This window comes from Octopus sinensis, linkage group LG2 (assembly GCF_006345805.1).
Source record: "Octopus sinensis linkage group LG2, ASM634580v1, whole genome shotgun sequence".
Classification (NCBI taxonomy): Eukaryota; Metazoa; Mollusca; class Cephalopoda; order Octopoda; family Octopodidae; genus Octopus; species Octopus sinensis.
Genome location: NC_042998.1, coordinates 89,880,091 through 89,904,768, shown reverse-complemented (window position 1 = coordinate 89,904,768; position 24,678 = coordinate 89,880,091). Strand labels below are relative to the sequence as shown.

At 35.7% G+C, this 24,678-nt stretch overlaps 1 protein-coding gene across 3 annotated transcripts in view; it reads right to left on the bottom strand.

The window, feature by feature from the left end:
* Positions 1–13,147, bottom strand: part of LOC115232432 (epidermal growth factor-like protein 7) — a 53,676-nt gene extending 40,529 nt beyond the window's left edge. Inside the window, exon 1 of one of the 3 annotated variants that reach the window (XM_029802304.2) lies at positions 11,954–13,147. In XM_029802304.2, coding sequence (XP_029658164.1) covers positions 11,954–12,069 — 116 coding nt within the window. In that variant the 5' untranslated portion in view covers positions 12,070–13,147. Of the gene's footprint in view, positions 1–3,547; positions 3,842–4,446; positions 4,529–11,953 lie in introns of those variants that run through there. The other 2 variants (XM_036515189.1, XM_036515194.1) reach the window with 2 other exon arrangements.
* Between the last annotated feature and the right edge of the window lie 11,531 nt (positions 13,148–24,678).

The following is a 24,678-nucleotide window of genomic DNA, read 5'->3' as shown; positions in this document are numbered from 1 at the left end:
ATATCTTCTATTAATTCAGCTTTTAGCTTTATAAATTCTTCAATAAATATAACCACATTGAGAGTCTAGAACTTTACACAAGTAGCATGACATATATTTAAGAGACGGGAAAACATTATAAGGCAGACTGAAATAACACGTTGCTTTAACCTAAGTGAATAATTCATACCAATAACCTTGAAATCTAGATCTTATCATGTACTTCCAAGTCAGACGATGAATTCTAGAAGTAAGAATAATGTCACAAGCAAAAATATCTAAGTCCTTTTTTGCCCTTTCCGATAAATTTGTGACGTAAACGTGTATTATATCTTTGTGTTCAAGACCTCAATCTTGCCGTTGCCATCACTGAGTGGGGCCTTAGATTTATAGGGGGAAAGGTGGAATAGTCGATTAAATAAACTTCAGTATATATGTGGCTCTTGTTTTTCGACCCCGGTAGGATGTCTGGCAAAGCCATTCTCAGTAAGATTGGAATTAAAACGGTGGATATTGCAAGACATTTCTTTTATGTAATATTTCTTGTACACAACTAAGTTAACTAAATAAATAGGGCAGCAATTTTGAGGGAATGGATTAGTCGATTACATCGATTATAGTACTAAACTGTTTCTGTATTTTATTGGCCCAGAGGGATGAAAAGTAAAGTGACCTCGACCGGATTTGAAATCAAAACGTGACACACTGGAATAAATACTGCAAGACATTTTTGTTCCACAATTTCAATTCAAAATAATCTTTAATGTAGACATACAGCCACCCGTTCAATCTGATGTGGGAAAAGTTCGAACTTACTATCTCATGTTTGTGAACCCAACGCGCAATACACCTTCACAGTTCATAATTATATCTATCTGTCTGTCTGTCTATCTATCTATCTATCTATCTATCTATCTATCTATCTATCTATCTATCTATCTACACACATACACACACACATATATATATACATATACGTGTGTGTGTGTATATATATATATATATATATATATATATATACACACATACACAGATATGTATATATATGTATACGCGCGCACACACACATACACACACACGCACACACAATATAATATATATCTTATTTTATACATTATATAAACCGATATGTGCATCATCAGGTATTTTGATTTTGCGTAAAGAGAAGATACCTTGTGTGTATAAGCTTGTGTATGCGCAGGTGGAATATATAGACGTTTATACATTTACATAAATATATATAAACATACACATATGCACACACACACACACAAACTGGCACTCATATGTATGTATGTATGTATGTATGTATGTATGTATGTATGTATGTATGTATGTATGTTGCGCATAGGAAGTTTTTTGTCGATGAACATCATGCTTGATGAGATAAACATAAACTACATTGTCAGTAAACATCGCTTCATGCGGGAATGTATAAAATAAACATGCATTCATAAGATTTAATGAATGAGTGTATGAATGAGGGAGGGAGAGAGATAGAAAGGGAAAGAGAGAGAGAGAGAGAGAGAGAGAGAGAGAAAGAGAAGGAAAGAAAGAGAGAGATAGAGAGAATAAGTGAGCGAGAGAAGACTGACTGACAGTATTAACCTTCTCCTGACATTATAAACATCTGAGATGTCACAAACCGTGTGTATAATTTCTGAACACCCCCATTGCCCATGTGAGTAATATGTTGTAGATAAACTCTTGTGACGGTGTTTAGCTGAGGTCAGTTAAAATTGATTTTCCACCTAAGTTGAAACGTGGTCCCATTTGTTTTTGTCGGTTATTGCTTTACTTTGTTGGGGGTTTTTTTGCGCTTTTTCTCCCTCTTCTTCTCCTAGTCTTAGAGCATTCCTGAACCATCCTGAATCAAATATTTAGCCAAACAAGATTTGATGTAAAATCTAGATAACTAAAAGGAAGAAAAAAAAAAGTCTATATCTCAGATATACATTCCTCATATACTACGTCCGCTCCTCAACGTGAGAAACTATATGTACTATATATATATATAATATATATATATATACACACACACACACACACACCACACACACACACACACACACACATATATATATATAATATATATATATATATATATATATATATATATATATATATGACGTCCTGTACCCATAAATGCATATATATATATTATATATATATAGACCACTCTTATTCTTTGTAAGCCTAGTACTTATTCTATCGATCTCTTTTGCCGAACCGCTAAGTTACGGGGACGTAAATACACCAGCATCGGTTGTCAAGTGATGTTGGCGGGACAAACACACACACACACATGTATATACATATATACGACGGGCTTCTTTCAGTTTCCGTCTACCAAATCCACTCACAAGGCTTTGGTCGGCCCGAGGCTATAGAAGAAGACACTTGTCCAAGGTGCCACTCAGTGGGACTGAACCCGGAACCATATGGTTCGTAAGCAAGCTACTTACCACACAGCCACTCCTGCGCCTATGTATATAAATCTTTAGTTAAATATATTCAATGAGAATATTATATACTGAATTTATATTGAGTGGTCTATTGTATCAAAGTATCAATACTATTAAAGTATTTATATATTTAATACGAGCGATTATATATATATATATATATATATATATATATATATATATATATATATATATATATATATATTTAATAATATATTATTATTAATATTAGCAAATCAATATCATAAAACTCCTCAGAAAGATATACACGTGTGAAAAATAATTGTTGTATTTAAAATATATAAATAAATAAATATAAATATGTAAATATGTATAAGTATAAATCTATAATGTATATGACAGTTTAAAAGTTTCGAATTAAGTATTTAAAGCCTCTTACGATCGTTTCACAGAAGTGTTGTCCTTATTTTGAAATCCTATATTGATAAGCATTTATAGACAACACTTCTGCTCTTCATAGATATAAAATTTGAATCTTATATAACACTAGCAGTATCGCCCGGTGTTGCTCGGGTCTGTAAGGGAAATAACTATATAAGCATTTTTAGAGAGTTACTTCCCTTATAGATGCCAATTCGGGCTTTCTTAGCCATTTCTGTTTTGGTGTCTTCAAGCCATGAAGTCGTTGTTCTAAAAGAACGCTGGTCTCCTTGACAACGCTTTACGACGTTGATTTCCTTACACTCCCTTCCCCATAGCTCCACGAAGGAGGGAAGAAGGGGGAGAAGCAAACAGGTGCAGGAGTGACCATGGACGCCAACTCCGCCGCCATCGACACACGAAAAATTATGCATTAAAATGGAATAAAAAATGATGTTAAATTATTTTTTAAATCGTAGACTCATCGTAGACGCGCGCTAATACTCAGACGGGCTCGATATGAATCACGACTATAAGATACCCGAATTTGGTTAAACTGCACCGCAAAATGTGGGAGTAGTTAGGAATCTAAATCGAAGGGGACAGACACTCACACAACTACAGTTTTATATATATAGATATCGAATGATAGTTTTTTAAAACTTGAAGTAATACTATAAAATAGTGTTTGTTTGAAAGATAAATTAAAAATTAAAAATTACTGCTTTTGATGAGAGTCTTTAAATCCATATATACTTCCTTGGTTAGTCTTCTGCAATAATCCATAATATTCATATATAAAATCTGTTATATTGTCTTGTATTCCAAATATAGTTGATATAGTTATTTTAGAAATGTAAAATTTGTATGTACTTTAGTATGAGAACCTTGAAATCCATATATGTCTTCTTGGTAATTCATCTCTGCTACAGAGGAATTACCAAGAAGACATATATGAATGTGTGTCAGTGTGTCACACTTTGACCTCCTCTCTCACTATTCAATGACACTTCTACTCCACTTGCTGGGGTGAGAGTAACAGTAGGAATAGAGACGGTGAGGGTGGTAGTAGATTGACAATTGAAATGGTAATGGGGTGATAGTAATAGTATGAGCTGTAGTTGTGGTAAAGACGGAGGCGATGGTGTTGATGGTGGTGGTGGTAGCTGAGGCTGTCAAGCATGACGGTGACAGTAAGGGATGTGAAAGACAGTGGTGATAATGGTGGAGAGGAAGGCGGCGAAGTCAAAGGTGTTGATGGTGGTGGCGTCAGAAGTTTGAATAGTGTGTGTATAGCAGCTATGGTGGTACTGGTGATGGTGATGGTTGAAAACAATCAACAGAAAGAGAGAGAGAGAGAGAGAGAGAGAGAGAGAGAGAGAGAGAGAGAGAGAGAGAGAGAGAGAAGAGAGAGAGAGCGAGATAGAGAGAGCGAGATAGAGAGAGGGAGTTAGAAACAAAAAGTGTAATGATCCCTGAACGGGAAGACAAAAAATGCTGTTTATCATGAAGCTCTGCAATAAGTTCCAAGTCGACATAATATATCATTGTTTTGACGAAAATTGTTAATTGCTTGAAAAATATAGGTCAAGTTTAATAAAATTTAATATGTAATCAATACATGAAGTGTCATTATTGGGCTCAAGGCCCAATGAAGAGGCCTCCACAGGAGCTAGCTCAAAAGCCGCCCGATAGGGCGGCTTATATATGTAGGTATGTATATGTATGTATGTATGTATGTATGTATGTATGTATGTATGTATGTATGTATGTATGTATGCATGTATGTATGCATGTATGCATGTATGTATGTATATAATGTGTGTGTGTGTGAGTGTGTAAATTTATATATATATATACACATCAAAGTAAGCACATAAATGTGAAACAAGATGGGAGAAAATAGTACTCAAATACTGGAGGTAGAGTAATATGCTTCATTATCATTAAAGCTGCAAAAACATGACGATATTTTTGTGATGTTTTATGAAGCTCTAATAATAATAATAATAATAAGGATTGTGATATTTTTGTGATGTTTTTGCAGCTTTAATAATAATAAAGTATATATATGTATGTGTATATATATATATAAGTGTGTGTGTGTGTATGTGTGTATGTATGTATGTATGTATGTATGTATGTATGTATGTATGTATGTATGTGTCTATGTGTCTGTGATTGTCCCATTCCCCACCGTCGCTTGACAACCGATGTTGGTGAATTTACGTCCCCGTAACTTAACAGTTCGGAGAAAGTGACCGATAGAGTAAATACTAGGCTTACAAAGAATGAGAACTGGGGTCGATTTCTTCGACTAAAAAAACCTGTAAGGCGGTGCTCCAGCATGACCGCAGTCAAATGACTGAAACAACCAAAACAATAAAAGTATATATATATATATATATTTATACATACATACATACATACATACATACATACATACATACACACATATATAATAATAATAATGTTCGTCCTTCGGTTCGAAGATGACCAACTGACATCATCTGATGGAACTGGCGCCATGAGACCGGAGGTGGTTGGTGAAGCCAATCCGGGCAAGGAAGCCCCTCCCACAGGTGGGGCAGAAGTGGGTAGGGGCCGTGCTACTGGTGCAGGCGGCTCTGGCTTTACGCATCTGACGTTTCTGCTCCGCTGACCGAATCCGTCCCTCCTCGGCTGTCCCTGCTCCCACGGTGATTGCGCTGCGCCAGGATGAGCGGTTGGCAGCAAGTGTCTCCCAGGTCTCTGTTCCGATGGAGAAGTCTTTGAGAGAGACCTTGAGACAATCCTTGTAGCGCTTCTTCTGCCCTCCGACTTTGCGCCTGCCCTGGCCGAGTTCACCGTAGAAGAGCTGTTTTGGGATGCGAGTGTCGGACATGCGGGAGACGTGGCCCGCCCATCTCAGCTGGGCCTTGCGCATGATTGTGATGGTGCTAGGGAGATCTGCCTGCTTCAGAACTTCCGTGTCTGGGACTTTGTCCTGCCAGCGGATGTGAAGGAGGTTCCGAAGACACCTGAGATGGAAGTGGTTTATCTGGCGCTCGTGCCTTCGGTAAGCAGTCCACGTCTCGCAGCCGTATTAGTAGGGTGGTAAGCATACATACATACACACATATATATGTATACGTATATATATATATTGATATACAGGGTGCGATGGGTAAAGTATCGCCATTCTATATCTTTAATTGCGCATTTTTTTTTATTTTCTCGGCTACACAGTATTGTAGGGTCAGTTGGATATCCGGTCAACATCATGGTGTTTGGAGTGATCACTAGTGGTGGCGATGTTATGCCTCCATTCATCTTCCCACAGTTATGGTATCATTTAATACATCATTGTGGGGTAGAAAGGGCTCCTTAGCCGTAGTGAAGGCAATCTATCTAGGGAGATAACCTTACAATAAATCACTCGGTCCGTAGCTTAGAAATACTGGGTTGACGTCCAGCGGGAACAGCTTTGTTTCATGGAGGAGGAAAGATCTTCTTTAGTGCTTGGTTGTACAATGCTTTCCAATGTGTGTAGTAGTGGCGCGCGCACACATTATTAGCTATTTGAAAAGACTATAAGTCTCGACCACGGTCGAACAATGATGATGATGATCATCATTTAAATTGGAATGACCTTCATACGTAGATATTAAGGGAACAGATTATTGTATACACCATTAGTAGAAAGAACTTTAAGTAGGTCAAGATGCATTCACAGTGAACAAAATAAATCGAAATTCTAACCATATTCTGTTTTATTCTATAATATATATATATATATATATATATATTTATATGTATGTATATATGTATGTATGTATGTATGTATGTATGTATGTATGTATGTATGTATGTATCTCTCTCTCTCTAGATATATATATATATATATATATATATATATATATATATAATTGTGAGGTTCAGGGCAAATTTGTTTACAATCTGGCAAATATATTTGCGATTATTTCGCTACGTTAACTGATGTACCCTTTTATCTAAGTGATTTCTATTTAGAGTCCTTTACTTTGAAAATAAATAAACTTTTCTCAATGAACGTAACGCATTTTACTGCTAATTCGTTTCAGCGATTTATTAACCTGCAATTAGAGGTAAGTATATGAAGTATTTCTTCCAAGTAGAGATCACATTTCGAATTCCCGATAATATACGGTGAAGCGCTATTTAAATTGACCATTTAATATCATATTTAGTGTCCCTCCCTATCATCTAAAGTTCAAATGAATCAACGCAAACTTGTACGATTCATTCCACCCTCTGTTTTTGAAAGAAGAAAGGTAGAATGGCCCCCTCAAATGGACACACTAATTTGCTCTTATAGTTACAATAATACTTATTAACATATGTATGTATATATGTGTATACGTGTGCTTGTATATTTGTGTAAATCTCTTTGAGTGTGCGCGCGTGTGTGTATATACAGAGAAAGAGAAAGAAAGAAAGAAAGAAAGAAAGAAAGAAAGAAAGAAAGAGAGAAAGAGATTTACAGATATACAAGCACACGCATACACATATACATTTATATGCACATAATAAATTGGACACTATTGCACTTAATGTAGTAAGCCAAGAAATTTTAATGAATTAAAATTACAACCACAGTGTTGAAAGGATATCATCATTTCATATTAATTCTGGTTAAGAAAAGCAAGGAAGTCAACCCGGAATTTAAATTAAAATTAATCTAATTTATAGTTGTGGGGAATGGGTCTGATGTTATAGAGTATGGTGACAATTTCTGATATATTTCATTATTATATCAGACAATTCCTGAATATTATTTTTAACCATTAATGTGAGAATTTAAACTGAATCGTCATAACTTGAGCGCCTTATATCATGAATAATTTTTGATTAGAGCAGGCGTGTTGTTAAGCAACATCAACAATAAAGTACTACTTGCAGTCGTGAACCATTCCAGTTTGTTATACCTGAGGTTTTGGGAGCTAATATTTTTGCTATGAATGCAGTGCAATAGTAGTAACAACGAGATTGATAACTATTGAAGCCTCTTTTGGTTGCTTATCCAACACTCTGGCTTTTCCTTAAACTTGTATAACATTACAAAATGAATTGCAGACAAGATATCGTACAGACCTAATTTACAAAAAAGAACTTTTTAAGTTACCTTAAAATACATTAGTCTTTAAAATTTCTAGTTAAATTTCTTATCAAAATCAAATAAGTAGCATTTGCAAAACGTATTTGTTCTCAGCAGGTCATCTTCATGTAGGCTAAGAAAAATTAGGGGGAAAGAAAAGGAAAAAATTAACTATCTTAGTTGCTTTGAAATCACGATTTCTTAACGACTTACCATCTATGACGATCAAAAGTTTTTATTTTCTATTTTTGCAATGGGATATTTTATATATTTTACTTTAGAATTGACCTACTTCATGAACTGACACCATGCAATTAATAGCTAATTAAAATGTAACATTCTTAGTGACATTGAAATAAAGAATCACATAAAATAGCTTATCTGCTGTCATTGAAATAATTAATACATAGACGTATATTACTTGTGAAACAGAATTAAGTATACATGTATCTGTTTCATTTAACTTGTACAAGTGACGGGAGCAATGACGACTGATAAGCATGCGAAATGCTTAATAGTTGATTAATATTATTCACACTATTTTAGACACATAAATCCCAACTGCATTGAGTGGATACTAATAATAACTTGCGTACCCGTATCACAAAAAGTGATAGCATTTTAAAACAAATATGTTCAAACTGCTATTCAATAAATGCTTCGACTTTACGTAAATTTCATATATTTAGACTCATAACAACAATCTCATATATTGCCAGATTAAGTTCTGACCAAAGTCTATTTACTAAAAGTGGTATATTTCGTCAATAATCTATGCATCCTCTCTATATATACTATAAATATCATGGTAGCATGTGCTACATATAAAAATGCAACAGTAATACATACACATATCACAGTATACATATTTTATTCAAATATGTGTCCACCATATATATTTCCAAAGTTAATATGGGTTCTGCATGTACTAAAATATATATACTTGCAATACATATGTGTAATATTCATATCAGACACTGCACATAATTGTACAGTGCATAATTTAAGTTTCTTCATTGAGTCTTTTTTGTGAACACAGGTAAGTCCTGGGTAAGTTTTATTATATAAAACAGTTTCGTGCTTAATAAAGATCTTTTTATCATTACATTTTTTAGTGAAGAATGCGTAGCCATTCAGATTTCCTTGATCATCACTTCACTATATGTATAACCTCAAATTATTCTTAATTAGAATACATAAATACACCACGAAAGAAATAATAAATGTCTACTTTCGACTGTGAAATAATTCATTGCAGTATCTGACAAAATGCCTTATGGTTTTTTGTTTGTTTGTTTCTGTGATTTGTATCGTATTTATATCCAATGTTAAGCGGAACAGTTTCTTTGAACTAAATTTTAGCATCACAAATTGAAAAATAAATGCATTAGAAATATTTTTTTTCAACATTCAGCTTTGTAGTATCCTAATCTTTATTCTTCTCAACTCGTTGATTGGTTGATTATAGATCATAATTGTGTTTCTAATGTTATTTTTGGATTGCTAACTGAAGCTTACGGTTATTGGGTTGCAGATAGAGACAAAATTTACTAATATTCAATTTAAGACAAAATGTGAAAGAAACTTTACAGCTAAGTTGTGATGTCAGAAGTCAAATTCGGTTATATTCAGGGAAAGAACGAATTTGCAGTGAGATTATCTTGAAAATAGTAGATCATTTGTTTTTCACTACAAAGCAAAAAGTTCCAGTCAGCTCCTTTTGAGACGCATTTGGTTGTACGTTTGGTTTGAGTGAAGCTTCATCTAAAATCAGTGTGTTGGCGTTCATTTTCCAGGACTTGGGAACTTGAGATTTATAACACTGTTTCCTTTTTAAATATTGTAAAGTGTTAAACAGAATCGGCTGATCAGGAGTTTACGTTGAATATACCGCACTGATTTGTCAGTGAGTATGCGATTGGCGGAGAAGGGTGAGGGAACCACCAATTGCAAGAATGTAAATTGCTTGCAGGCGAGATCAATGTATGGAGCAATCATAATTTATGTCGTTATAACAAGTTTTGTTAACGCTTGGAGGACTCAACGTTTGAAATTCCTGAGTTTTATGAAAGCACACAATAAGAGAAAGAAAATTTGTGGAGGATGACCAATAGGTGTCCATTTAGGAAGAGTTGTTTGTGTGATTACCACTTGTATATGGGTGTCACTGTGACGTTTTGGCTGAGGTGGTTGTAGCTGAGAATTTGTTGTTGATGCGTTCTGATCTCTCATGAGTCACAGAACAATGATGTTTTGCTTGTTGCCCATACACAAAAAGTTTGGTTTGATGTATCACTGTCGTCACAGAAAAAGATTGTCAATAATGCTTGATTATCACTCATCTAAGAGAGTAGTTACGGGAGATGTATCACATGTTATTCATGAGACAAGTCACTGTTAAATTAGTGAGTGTTTGTAGGTGATATGTGAAAGTTAGGGTTTTAGACGGACAATCGAAGCAAGAGGTAGCTGCAGTAGAAATCAAGGTCATGGCTGGAAGAGATTTGTCATACATGGTGAGAATATAAGATGATATATATTCAACGTTGTTACCATTTAACATTCGCGTGATCTAAAGTAAAAAAAAATAAATAATAGAGAAGCTTATGCAACCAAAAATCCCCATTAAGTAAAGGAAATTAGCCGAATTGTGTTTTTGCAGTTCGTAACTCCAGATCAGCGTGTTTGAACAGATGGGGATGGAGGTGGGGTGGAATAACTAGTGCTCAAAACCCCATACCAAATGGAAAACGAAATTTCTTTTTTTTTTAATGATTCTTGTGTTTCAGCAATCTTTGTACATTTTGTTGCCACCTCCAAAATTTCTCTGTACCTTTCCTAGGGATAGCTATTCTAAACTCCACCGAACAGGTGTATGACCAAACCATTGAAGTTGTGAACAGCCCATCATTTTAGTTATATGTAGCACTACATTTTCTAATATGGGTTTTCTTTATTTAAAACAACAGGATGTGCTTACTTGAGGAAAATTTGGCTGGCATTTCGAGTAGCTAGAGAAAGTTGTGATTTTCATAGTTTCTTACACCTTGTGAACCTATTCTTAATGAGAATAAACATTAAACGAAATGCTTGGCTCGTAGAAATGTTACCCAAACAATCTTATTCTCTTCACGTTTTAAGCAAACGGTTAAGTGCTTTTCTCAGGGATACAATGCAATATTGCGGATATACAGTGGTAGATTGAAATATCAGTAGGGTATCAACCACAATACTTTGTATTTGATTACGTTCTTTTACATTCTCCGTTCAAATTCCGCCTAGGTTCACTTTTTTTTCATCTTTCCGAGGTCGAAAAAATAAGTACTGATCAATATAATAAGCACTGAAGTGATATCAACTAAACACTAGAAGGCAGTGCTACTGTTCAATAAATGAAACTAGTAAACCACAGATGACACTTCAATAAGTGAGATTTGTTAAATAATACGAACGTCAAATCTTAGAATCAGAATGATGCTTCTTTCATCTGACTTCCTTGTCTTGTTACCAATAGCAATATAATATAATATATATAATATAATATATATAATATAATATAATATAAATGACATTAATAATTGCAGCAACAACAATATCAATATTAATAAGTTCTAAGTCGGTGAGCTGGTAGAATCATTAACCCGCCGGGCAAAATGCTTGGCAGCATTTCGTCCGTCTTTACGTCCCGAGTTCAAATTCCGCCGGAGTCGAGTTTGCTTTCATCCTTTCAGGGGTGATAAAATAAGTACCAGCTGAGCACTGGGGTTGATGTAATCGACTTACCCACTTCCCCCAAAATTGCTGGCCTTGTGCCAAAATTTGAAACCAATATTAGTGAGTTATAAACATTGCAGATTTGTAGAGGAAAGAAATAAGTTTACTGAGAGGGCATAACTATGTCAACGTCGGAACTTAACATAGGATAATTGTTCTTATCTTAACAATTAGACTAAACAAGATAAATAATGAAAAAAAAAAAAAAATAGAGATAAAAACTAGAAGAGATACTTACCCTGGCCGATGGAATTGTATTTGGGCATCTATGTAGGCAGTCAAAAACATCACTATACACAGAAATTGTAGAGCGGGCCGCTGTGTTAAACTTGAGCTCAACAAAGGGGTGAACATAATTAGAATACAGTAGTCTCTTCAGTACTGAAATCCAGATATAAAACTGGGATTCCAGCTTGGTAGATAATTAATAAAGTTATTTCGTACTCCTATGTTGTATCATGTAGAAGACCACTGACGGAAACTTGCGATTGATTTTATAAGTTGAGCTACATTGTAAGGTTTTTGTGATATTTTGTTCTACATTCAAACCGATAAATATAAGTTAAAAAATAAAAGTCTTATAGCATGTATAATCATAGAGAAACAATATACACGGCTTCTTTATCCATTTTAGCTGCCTGTATTTTACACGTATCTTTTGTAGTTTCTTTTAATGGATATTATTTCATTCGATTTCTTCTCAGCCTTACACAAAACAAAATCAGCGACAAGCGTGTCATCTTTCATCGAATAAGTGTTCAGTAAAGAATGACGATGGTCTCATTAGTTTGGTTTTATGTATACGAATTATACTCCTTGATGCGTCCTTATCTTCTGCCGCCTCATCTCTTCTATTCCATTTATAAACTTTGGTATCGAAGAATTTCATAAACTGCACGAATTTCCTCCATGTGTTCAGTTTAAACGTTTCTAACTGCCTAAAAACTCTTGTAATATGAAGCAGCTGTTTTAAGAACGGTGAAGTTCAAATATTATCAGAATTGAATGTAATTTGATATTTATTATTTCTGGTTTGTATGTATAAGTCCCGGATCAAATTTCGAATCGTTCGTCGCTACGATTTCGATTTGTAACAGAATCACATCAACACATTAGCTAGTAAATGGTTAATGATAAATCTTCCAGTTAGTTGACAGATGTTTGTGATATAATAAATAAATTGAAATCAGTGAGTTCAACATTCACTAGCGTGTAAGTAATCAACCTGACTTCACATTAAAAATCTACGAAGTAGTCTTGATGCCTGATGTCTGAGATATGTTGTATCGGTTTGTGACAGCAGGCATCTGACCAGTAAAGAGAGTCAGCAACGATGAGATCTGTGCATGATAGCAGGAAGGGTCGGAGAAAGGAATGAATGGTGGGAGTGGGGAAAGCAATGATAAAAATAAAATATACATTACCGACCCCACTGTCAGCAGAGCACCTATGTCTTTGCTGATATCAAGCGTGTCTTGTTACAGGAATGCTATCTGTTTGTACTCGGGCATACGAAGTAACTTCGAATAAATTGCATTGGTGTATTACTGTAAACAAAAATTCCGACTCTAAAGTATGGATGGATGTACACACTTATTAATAGTACATATGTATGTACGTGTGCACACATGGCCTGGCTGTATGGCTAAGTAGTTTGCTTCACGTCCTGGTGCTTCCAGGTTCAATCCCACTGCGCAGCATCTTGGACGAAACCAATGATTTTTGAGTGATATTTGGCTTCCAGAGAGCCGTCGTATGCCGCTTATTATAATCACGGATAATATTAATCAATCAATCAGATATATTATCGAAATTAGTTGATATCAGTGTATTTAAGGGAAATTTTAAATTACCCGCTTATTAGAAGTTAAGTAAACCGCCACATTGCCATTACAAAGAAACATAATTTGTGTAAGGTGAATGATGTGGTGGTGGTCGCAGGACTGTTATAGCAGTGAAGACACCGGTATGCTAACTATATGAGCATGGCTGGCAGTATGTAAGTATGGATGTATGGATGTATGTATGGATGGATGCATGCATGTATGTATGTCATTATTTAGTTTATTTCAAGATTTCTTGCCAATAGAGAAAGAACCGGTTTCTAATCTAGATCCAATTCATTGGAATTTCAACATCAACAGGGTATTTTTGTTTGTATGTATGTATGTATGTATGTATGTATGTATGTATGTATGTATGTATGTGTGTGTGTGTGTATGTATGTGTGTGTGTGTATGTATGTATGTATGTATGTATGTATGTATGTGTGTGTGTGTGTGTGTATGTATGTATGTATGTGTGTGTGTGTGTATACAATATCACGTCTAATGAGATAAAGTAATAGATATATACAATATATATATATATATATGTGTGTGTGGTTGTGTGTGTGTATGTGTGCGCGCGCGAGTATGTGTGTGTTTCTATGTAAAAGTGTGTCGCGCGCGCTAGCATGTGTGTTGATAGGTGTGTGTGCGTGCGCATGTATGTATATCCATGTGTGTGTGTGTATTTACATAAATACATGGATATGCACGTACGCTTTTACATGCTTATAAATTTCCACTTCTATACCCAAATTTATTAAACGAAGGGCTATGCAAAAATAAGTTCAATCTTGAAACACACATACACACACACATACACGCGTGTGTGAATGAATACATTATATGTATGTATATATACACAGTGATATCTCGCAGTATGAGCTTAATTCGTTCCATGACCGAACTCGTTTTACAATTTACTTGTTTTATGATTTACTCGTTTTATAAATCAATTTTCCCCATTCAAATTAACTAAAATATAATTAGTCTGTCCCAGCCCCACAAAACTACTCAAAAATAATCTTTCATGAGTTTTAAAACGCAAAAAGGTGTAGCTACTAGTAAAATGACGATTATTAAAAGGAGAATGCAAAAGAAATATGTTAACCGGTTTCGTTAACTTTATTATTTTAAAGATGGGACAATTTGTACGCTCGTACTGCGGATTTCCGCTCGTACTTTAAGACAAAAATTCGCACGTTCTCGGCTCGTGCAACAAATTACTCGTAAAATGGGGCACTCGTACTGAGAGGTTCTACTTTATACAAACGCGCGCGCGCACGCACACACACATATACACACACGCAAAAAACGTACATGAGTGTATATACATGTATATACGGGTGAATATGTTTTATTACTCTTGTATTTTGTGTTTGGCTATAGTTTGAAGAGGCTCTCTTGGGTAGTTTTAGCAGATCTGATAGTCATTTATAGCCACACTCTGTCTTCAGGTATCTATATATAGTACCTGGTTAGTATCATATCTGTCACCCATGTTACTACTTACTGTAAACGTCTTTTCATTGATAAGACGGGGATAGTTGTTTTTGCTTCTAACAACAATTTTCTTCTTCTTCTTCTTCTTCTTCTTCTTCTTCTTCTTCTTCTTCTTCTTCTTCTTCTTCTCCTCCTCCTCCTCCTCTCCGTCCGTCTGTCTATAGCTTCCTGAGATATATAAATAAAAATATATAAAAAAAGAACCTTCATTGCAATTTACATTAAGATATATAAAATCAAAGTAGTCTCACATATTTTCACTTTAATCTAATTAAAGTTTTATTCAAATTTGCATCTTAAAGCTTTTTCGAAGAACTTTTTCAGGGGATGTAATCAGTTCATTGATTACTGGTTCTTTGGCTATTGATTCAAAAAAGAAATAAAATGAATGTTGACACCAGTAGGACTTTAAACTTATGATCTAACGGTTCGAATCTAAAGATTGCAATGTATTTGATCTGAGTGTAGGACAAAAGCCCCCTCGGACAAAATCCCCATAATAAAAGTGTGAAAGTGGACAAAACCCCCTTGGTTATATTTTTCGTTTTTTTTTTTTTTTTTCCTTTTACTTGTTTCGGTCATTAGACTGCAACCATGCTGCGGCCCCGGCTTAAAGAATTTTCAGACGACTGTATGAAACTTAGAATTTTTTTAAAGCCTGGTCAAAACGACCTCTATGAGATATATATAGTTTTGTCAGTGAACAGGTCGCGGTCTCAAAGCGACGAAAATATTTTGACAAATTAAATTTAAATGTTGAAGTGAATCTAACGGTTTTTGTGTGTTTCTTAAATGGCTTATAAACACCTTCCACGCTGCAATTATTTTCGTTCCAGCACACGATCTCAGATTAGGTCATTTGCTATGCAAGTGCATCTCCGTAATATATATATATATATATATATATATATATATATATATATATATATATATATATATATATATATACTTGTTAAATCATTAGACTGCGGATATGTTGGGGCACCGCCTTGAAGAATCTTTAGCCAAATGTATCGATCCCAGAATTGTTTTAGGCGATTTTCAACCATCGCATGAATGTAAGACTAAAAGGTCTCCCCACAGGCTAGACATAACAGCCAAATCTCTTGAATTTTTAAAATAATTTCACGTAAACAAAAACGGAAATCGCAATCCTGTGCCACAGGAAAACTTTAGCCTACGCAACGATGAATCATGTGAGTCATGGATAAGGGATATCAGTCTGGTGAGTCATGGATAAGGGATATCAGTTGTTCTGAGCATACTGCACCCATAACTGGCAATCATGGGAAACTAAACAAGAACAATCAGCCATCCCCTGTATATCATCGTCATCTGAATTCCAGATACAAACTGCTGTCCTTAAATGCCCGTAGTTTATGCAACAAGGTACATCTTTTTGACTCTTACGTCAAAAGTATCGACCCAGATTTCATCACAGTCACGGAAACATGGGCACATTCTGCACTCTGAGATGGGGTTTTCAGCATAGCCGGCTACAACCTTTTCCGCAAAGACCGCATTAATCGCCGTGGTGGGGGTGTGATGGTCTACGTTCGTTCAAATCTATCGGCAATTTCTTGTGATAATTTGAACCAATCTCAACAAGAAGTATTTTTCTGCAATGTACAAATGACTATGTCAACACTTCTACTTGGAGTTGTTTACCGCCCCTCAAATTATCATCAAGACACACAACTTTTGATATCCTCAGAGTTGCTGCCATGAAAACAGCCACTTATGTTTATATTGCGGGGGACTTCAATTTCCCTGAGATTGACTGGGAGGCCTTCCGTTGGCCGCAAAGTGCAGACGATTTCCTTGAACTGGTGCTGAATTCAAATTGGTCCCAAGTCGTTACCTCCCCCACAAGGGGTAACAGCACTTTGGATCTGCTATTTACCGCTTCTCCTGAAACAATTATTAGTGTCACTACTGAAAAACCTTTAGGTGACTCTGATCATTCCATGATCATGGCCGAATTTTCTCTGATTGGTTGTAACAAAATCCACAACCATCTTCAAACTGCCCGCTTCGACTGGAATAAAGTAGACTGGAACTCTTATTGTACCGAGCTGCTCGAATTTTATGCTTCTGGAGATGTGAACACTATACTTCAGAACATTCTGAATTCAATATGGACGGCATGTGCAGTATCAGTACCACGCAAGCACACAAAAAAGCCCCACCCAATAGTGCAATTTGGGAGACTGCAGCAGTCCGACTTGCCAGGAAAGAACGCCGTAATGCTGAACAGGAATACAAAATGCACAAATCAGAGATCAACAAGAAAAAGTGCAATAGATCATCCAACCATCTCAAGCAGGTGACAAAAAGGGCAGTGCTTGAATTCGAACAGCGCATAGCAACCAACCCTGATAGCAAAGTGTTCTGGAAGTATGTACATTCAAAACAGAGACCTCACTCTCAAGTTAGCCCCCTTTGCAACCCCCACACAGGCCAGATTACTGACAATCCCAAAGAATGTGCAGAAATCATTGCTGGATGTTATGCAGGCGTCTTTACTGTCGAAGATCAAAATGTTCCATCTCCATCACCTCTGACACCGGACTCTATAACTACTGTGAAATTTACACCAGCAATGCTACAACGCCACCTTAAAAATAAACGTAACTATGCCTCTCCTGGTCTCGATGGTGTTACATACCTACTTCTCAAACGAGGTAGGTACTTTCTTCTAAACCAACTTCCACTATTCTTTCAATTCTGTCTTGACAATGGTGTTACTCCAGAGCAGTGGAAAACTGCCAGTGTTATCCCTCTGTTCAAAAAAGGTGACCGCACATCGCCTGTCAACTATCGCCCCATCAATCTTGCTAGCGGCATCGCCAAACTAATGGAATCCTGTGTCAGAAAAACCCTCTGGAACTTCTGGAAGTCTCACAGCCTCATCCAGCCGTCACAATTTGGATTTATTCTAACTCCAGCTACTGTAATCAACTCATCGAGTTTCTTGAGGACATTACCCGAATCACTGATGGCAGCTCCTGGGTGGATGTTGTTTACCTGGACTTTGCTAAGGCTTTTAATTCTGTGCCACACAAAAGACTTATGGTGAAACTCTCTGCAATGGGTGTAAAAGATGATCTCTATAACTGGTTGAAGTCCTTCATCATTGGCCGAAAAGTTGTCACAGTTCTAGCACAGCACTCTTCACCCTATGAGATGATATCTAGTGTACCACAGGGATCTGTTTTTGGCCCCCTTTTATTTGTTGCATATGTTAATGACATAGATGCCAACTTAAAGAATGCCACAGTGCTGAAATATGCAGATGACATCATCAAGTTGTACCTCGAAATAAAGAGGACAGATCCTATACACTATAGATCTTTATTGCAATCAGGCCTGACACAATGCAGCAGTGGATCATGGACTGGCAACTCAAGCTGGCTGTGGACAAATGTATCACGATGCATTTTGGGAGGAAAAACCCAGCGTCTATTTACTCCCTCCACAACACTAATCTGAAAAAGTCTTCTTGTGAACGTGACCTGGGCATTATTGTTGACAGCGATTTGCGTTGGACAAAACACATTGCTAAAATTGCCAAGAAGGCTGAGGGTGTCTTAGCACCACTCACCAAGTCCTTTGTGAGCCGCTCTCCGGCTATCTATCTGAGGCTTTATATAGCTATGGTGCGGCCTCACCTGGAATTTGCATCACCGGTCTGGAACCTCTATCTTGCCCAGGATATTAATCGTCTGGAAACCGTTCAGCAACGTGCAACCAAGAGAATACCCCCCATCAGGCATTTGCCATATTCTGAACGCCTTACTCCCCTGGGCATGGATACATTGAAACTCCGACGTCTGGCAGCTGAGATTCGCCAACACTACACCTGATTTTCTCCCCTCCATACACACGCAAGCATGTATCTGACTCATACACTGTTCACTTCCCAGACATTTGTACATTACTGCATATGCTTTATACGCACTTTTGACAAGTTGTGGTGCACCTGAGCACTGTATACAATAATTTCATTATTATTATTATTATTATTATTATTATTGTTGTTGTTGTTATTATTTATTGTAAAGAAACTTTTATTTTCAAAATTTCTAATTTTTAAGTAAACAAAAATATATTCAATCGAAAATAAATAAGTAGAATAGCATATCAGAAGACAAGACTCTTTACTACTCACTGTACATATTGTTTGAATTCTAACAAAAGGAAATCTGTTACTTCAAGAAATGTGTACAAAGATAGAAACGATAAGAAGTACGTTTGAACGACTAGCCTTCGATGCCATAATCCTGTTACACCTTGATTTTTCTGCAACTAAAAATTTTTCAAGGCGGTGCTCCAGCATGGCCGCAGTCTAATGATTCAAACAAGTAAGAAAATAAAAAAAAATTCTAGGGTCGATACAGTCAACTAAAAGTTCCTCAAGGCGATGTCCTAGCATGGCCGCAGTCTGACTGAAAGAAGCAAAAAATAAAAAAAAATTCTGGGGCTTGATACATTCGACAAAAAATTCCTCAAGGCAGGGCCCCAGCATTGGCTGCAGTTCAATGACTGAAACAAGTTATAAAAATTTTTTAGAAAATTAAAAAAGAAAACGAAAAATAACTAAAAGATATAACCACTTTTGCACTTTAACTAAGGGGCTTTTGACGAAGGGGCTTTTGTCAGAGGGGCTTTGTCCTAGGGGACTCTTGTCCGGATCCTATTTGATCTATTTAGCTCGGCACTCTGTTGCTTCAATAGGCAAACTGCCGGCTAAACTCGTACATCACTTGTACAACTCTTACATCACTTGAATGTAAGATTAAGTTACAGATAACTATACTAAAAAACCCGTTCTTACAATGACACAAAGTCCTCAATTAAGTATACTAGGAAAACGTTATTTCATTGGAACACTGTACGCTGGCTATTGTACTCAGTGACAGATTGGGTCTAAAAGTATTTGTTACCCAGAGACTAAGGGGGCCCACCCGCAACTACAATGCTATCAATTCATTCTTATAACCATGAGTGAAGCCTTTTCGGGTAAAAAAAAAATTGTAATTATTTTCAAAGGTAAAGGTGTGATTTAAGGGAGATTTCGCAATTGCTTCTAGCACATTCCACGACCATCTTCCTCGTTTCTTTGACACAGTCACATATATTGATCTTTTCAATAACTTTCTTCTCATAAGCACATTTTATGAAATGCTGATGTGGAAGTAACATGTAAGTGGTACATTGCTGGGATCTATGCAACAAGAAAAAATTGAAATTTAAATCCACCCCCACACATACAACCGAGGTCGTTTGTGTTTGTGTGTGTGTGTGTGTGTGTGTGTATAAGAAAACATATTTACAGACAGAAAAGTATACTATTAAAATAAATCATCTTTTAGATACCTTTTCTTTTTTTTTAATCATTGTGGATAAACTGCAGCAGTGATCTTCTCACGCTTGCCAATATTTTAAAATTTAAAACAGAAACAATGTAGTGTGAAAAAAATCAGAAATTTTCAGATTATATTGAATCTTTTCTGTTTGATTACCAGCGTCAATTTTCGGTTCGAATTGATTTCACATTCGGTGTAATGATACACTTTTATAGGCGTGAAAGTAATTATCGCTATAAATCAATAAATAAAAGAGTTATTATTAATTAAAGTTCGAAAATATTGGTAATTTTAGCCAGTCGTAAGCCTCAGACACATTCATGGCTCTTTCGATAGTAAGAAGCGGAACATGAGAACACTTTTGTCTCTCAACGTGCCTGTTGCCATAGTAACAAACGAATCCTAGCAGTCTTTGAAAAGTCTTTTATTTACGAGGAAGCACGCATTGACAAATTTGACGTGTTCTGTATGATTATTGCAGCAAGCTCCAGTAACTTCGCTTCTATTATGGAAACATTGAAAACAGATGAGGGTATTTTAAAAATTAAAACCGAAAGTTAAATGTTTTTTTTTAAGCATATTTAAATTGTAATTAAACATATTAAAACTGTATTTGTCAACATCTCGCTCAGAGATTTAAAACTAATTGCTTTTGCTCTTTTAAATTAGCATAAACATTTATTGACATGAAAGAAAATTACCGGAAAACTTTCATCTAATTCTTATAAATCTTTCTGTTAAAAATTGTAAAGTGTTTATCGCATGTAACGTGTTTTTTTTATATCGCATTTGCATTAGACACTGGTGGTTATGAAGTGTGCTAAAAATAACAGCTAAATAATATTTATTTACACGAAAGAAAATGATCGGAGACATAACATGTGTTGTTTACAAATATTGACAACACGTGCTATTTTCAGGATATCGACGACAAAATGTGCAATCACGTACAAAACGATAGCTTTCAAATCCTGTTTCCTGACTGGGTGAAATTCATCAAACATTAAAGCTCTATAACTTTTTAAAAACATTTTCAGGAAAAGATGAAATAACTCCATCAATTCAGCTTGGGCAAGTGTATTATTGTGCCAAATTTTTAAATTTTCGGTAAACTTCAACTTTTGGAGCCACTGGCAACCAAACAGAAAAGATCCTTTTTTTTTAATAGCGTAAATGTGTTAATGGGGAGAAAGATAGTGACAAAACATTAATATAATTAACAGTGACAAAGGTAGTCGTAGGATGTGTTACAAATAACAGCTAAATCTCCATTAAATCACACACCTTTTCTTATGAAAATATACAAAAAATTATTCTTTTACTGAAAAGGCTTCTCCCATCGTTTGTGAGTGTGTACTACAAAAAAAAGGGCAACATTCTAACTATCATACTATACTCGTATGACTCGTTACTGCATATCGGACTGTGGCATAAGGTCTTGAGTTAGGCAATGGCATATTATACTCAAAATAATGGATCGGCGAAGAGCTCACTCGCTTGACCTAAGTGCACAAAACAATGAACAGGCAGTACTGATTCCTAATTTTAATATTGATTTCAAATTTTGGCTCAAGGGGGAGAGGTAAATTGATTACATCGACTCCAGTGCTATTGGTAAGTAGATTACATCCACTCCAGTGCTCAACTGGTACTTATTTTATCGATCCCGAAAGGATAAAAGGCAAATTTGAACTCAGAACACGAAGACAGGCGAAATGCCGTTAAGCATTTTACCTGGCGTGCTAACGATTCTGTCAGTTGCTGCCTTAGTCCTAACTGTAATTTTGTCAAACAATTGTTGAATGAAATTGCAGGAAAATATGTACAAACAAACTGTAAATTCATTATAAAAATTATTGAGAGTTTGCACTTCCCTTGACAGCAATCGTTCCAAATGTTGGGCTTCATTGTTAAATGGGTTTTTTTATTGGCGAAAAGCGCACCTTTAGCACAAATAAAATTGCATCCCAACTACTGACCTTTCTCTTCAGAGTGATCAAATATTTTAGTCCCCAACAATTATCGTCATTCTACAAAGCTTGGATGAGGAATACAAATACCCGGCTTTTGTGGATTTTTGTGAGGAAAAAACATAAAAAATTTGTTAAATAGTTGATTTCTTTGTTTGTCAGACTCTTTCCATGTAAGTGAAGTAAGAAAGAAAAATTGTTCATCATTTTCTGTTGTTCTTTCATCTTTTACTTGATTCAGTAGACTGCGACCATGCTGGAGTATTGCCTTGAAGAATTTTAGTCAAACGAATTGACACCAGTACTTATTCAGCCTGGCACTTATTCTATTGTTCTCTTTTGTAGAACTGCTAAGTTACGGAGATGTAAACACACCAACACCGGCTGTCAAGCGGCGGTGGAATATGAACACAGACATGAACACACGCACACCCACACACCCACATCAACCCACCCACACACACACACGTATATACAACAGACTTCTTTCAGTTGGTGCCTACTAATTCCGCTCACAAGTCTTTGGTCGACCCAGGGCCAAAATAGAAGACGCCCAATGTACCATGCAGAAGGACTAACCAGGGACCATGTAGTTGAGTCCCTTTGTGATGAGAATAGGTTTCTAGCAGGGACAGTGCTAAGTTTTCGTAGTATTCTGTGTCCATCAGTACTACAATACTACCTTTACTGTTACAATTTATTGTTAGCTCATTTTGTTGTTTAGGAGTTTTTATCTGCAGATCTTTTGTATTCTCTAATGGTTGCACTCGTATTTACTTGACTGGTCTTCTTACAAACACAGGTTTTCGAATTTGCTAAAACTCATATGGAAAAAGACCTCCTGTAATTTAATAGTTTCCAAATCAAATTATTCTTCCTCTAATAGCATTGTTTATTTCAAACTTGTTATTTAAAAAAGGATTTTTTTCATCGTGAGTTGTCACCCTTGTCTTTGCTTGGTTGATTTAAGCACTGATTGATTACTCGTTATCCTTCCAGTTATGAGTATAGCTTTAATTTATTAAATGTATATGCTTGTAGCGTTAATTATTTTCCTGTATACATAATATTTCAATAATTTGTATAAAAGTACATTATTTTCCTTCACACGTTCTTCACACCCTCTGTATATCGTCATACCCTTGTAATTCTCTCCTTGTATGAAAAGAGGTTTCCTTTCCCCAGCATTGGAGTATTCTCTTTGACTCCTAAACTCCATCTATTCTATCAGTGAAATGCCAACTCATTTTATTATAGTGTAAGTGATTGAGTATCCCACAGACTATTCAACCGTATAATACTCAGGTAAGCCTAGCATGATGCATGTGTATAACTAGGCTCTGAATCACAGGTACATTACAACCGACAAGCTTCCATACAGCTTTTGTCCAGGGCCTCCAAAAGAAACTTTTAAAGATGGAGCAAAACTTCTTTTGGGGCCACTGGAAGCAGGTCCTTTAAAAATTCAAGGGAGCTTTTTTCTTAGGAATGAACTTGTCATATATTCATGTGCCCTACTTGGGCTCTCTTATCTTTAGAGATCAATATACTGAAGCCTCACTCTGAAAGGACCTGCTTCTGTCAATAGAAATATTTCACTCATAAAATTTGGGTCTATATGATCCTATGACAAGAGACACTTGCTCAAGATGCCAAAAAATGTGATCAAACCCAAGACTTTGTGAGTGAAATCAATGTCTTCACCACTTGGCCAAGCACAGACATGGATGTATATCAGTTATTGCATTCACAATACCTATACAAACCAGGTCCTAGATCCAATTAAAAGAAAAACTGGTTGATGTAACTGAATAAACTTGGAGCTGAGTTAAATTCCTGAGCAATTTCTCTCTATCTTCTACTTATCGATAATTAAATGTCAGTATAGCAGAGTAAGCTAATAAAACATTTGTTAAATTATCGTGTTTCTGTTTTGTTCTAATAACAGTAAACTCTGCTTATCTGCCCACAGTCATATTTTACCAGTTAATCTGAGTAATATGCATATATTAAAGTGCCTTAACATATGCATATAACTAAAGAAACAATCAAAGCTTTTGTCTCTCATCTAAACATTTTGTATTCTATATTCGATTTATTGTCTCTATTGGAAAACATTCAGATTCTCTACAAAAGGAAGAAAAAAAACACTTTTAAGTCCTATAAGTCGGTAAAAACCTTCATCTATTAGTAATTCCCATGTCTAATTATCAGTCACCTAGAAAGAATGATGGGATACTGTGGAAAGGAGTGTTGATAAAAATTTCCTACTGAAAATTCAAGTTCTTTTTAGTT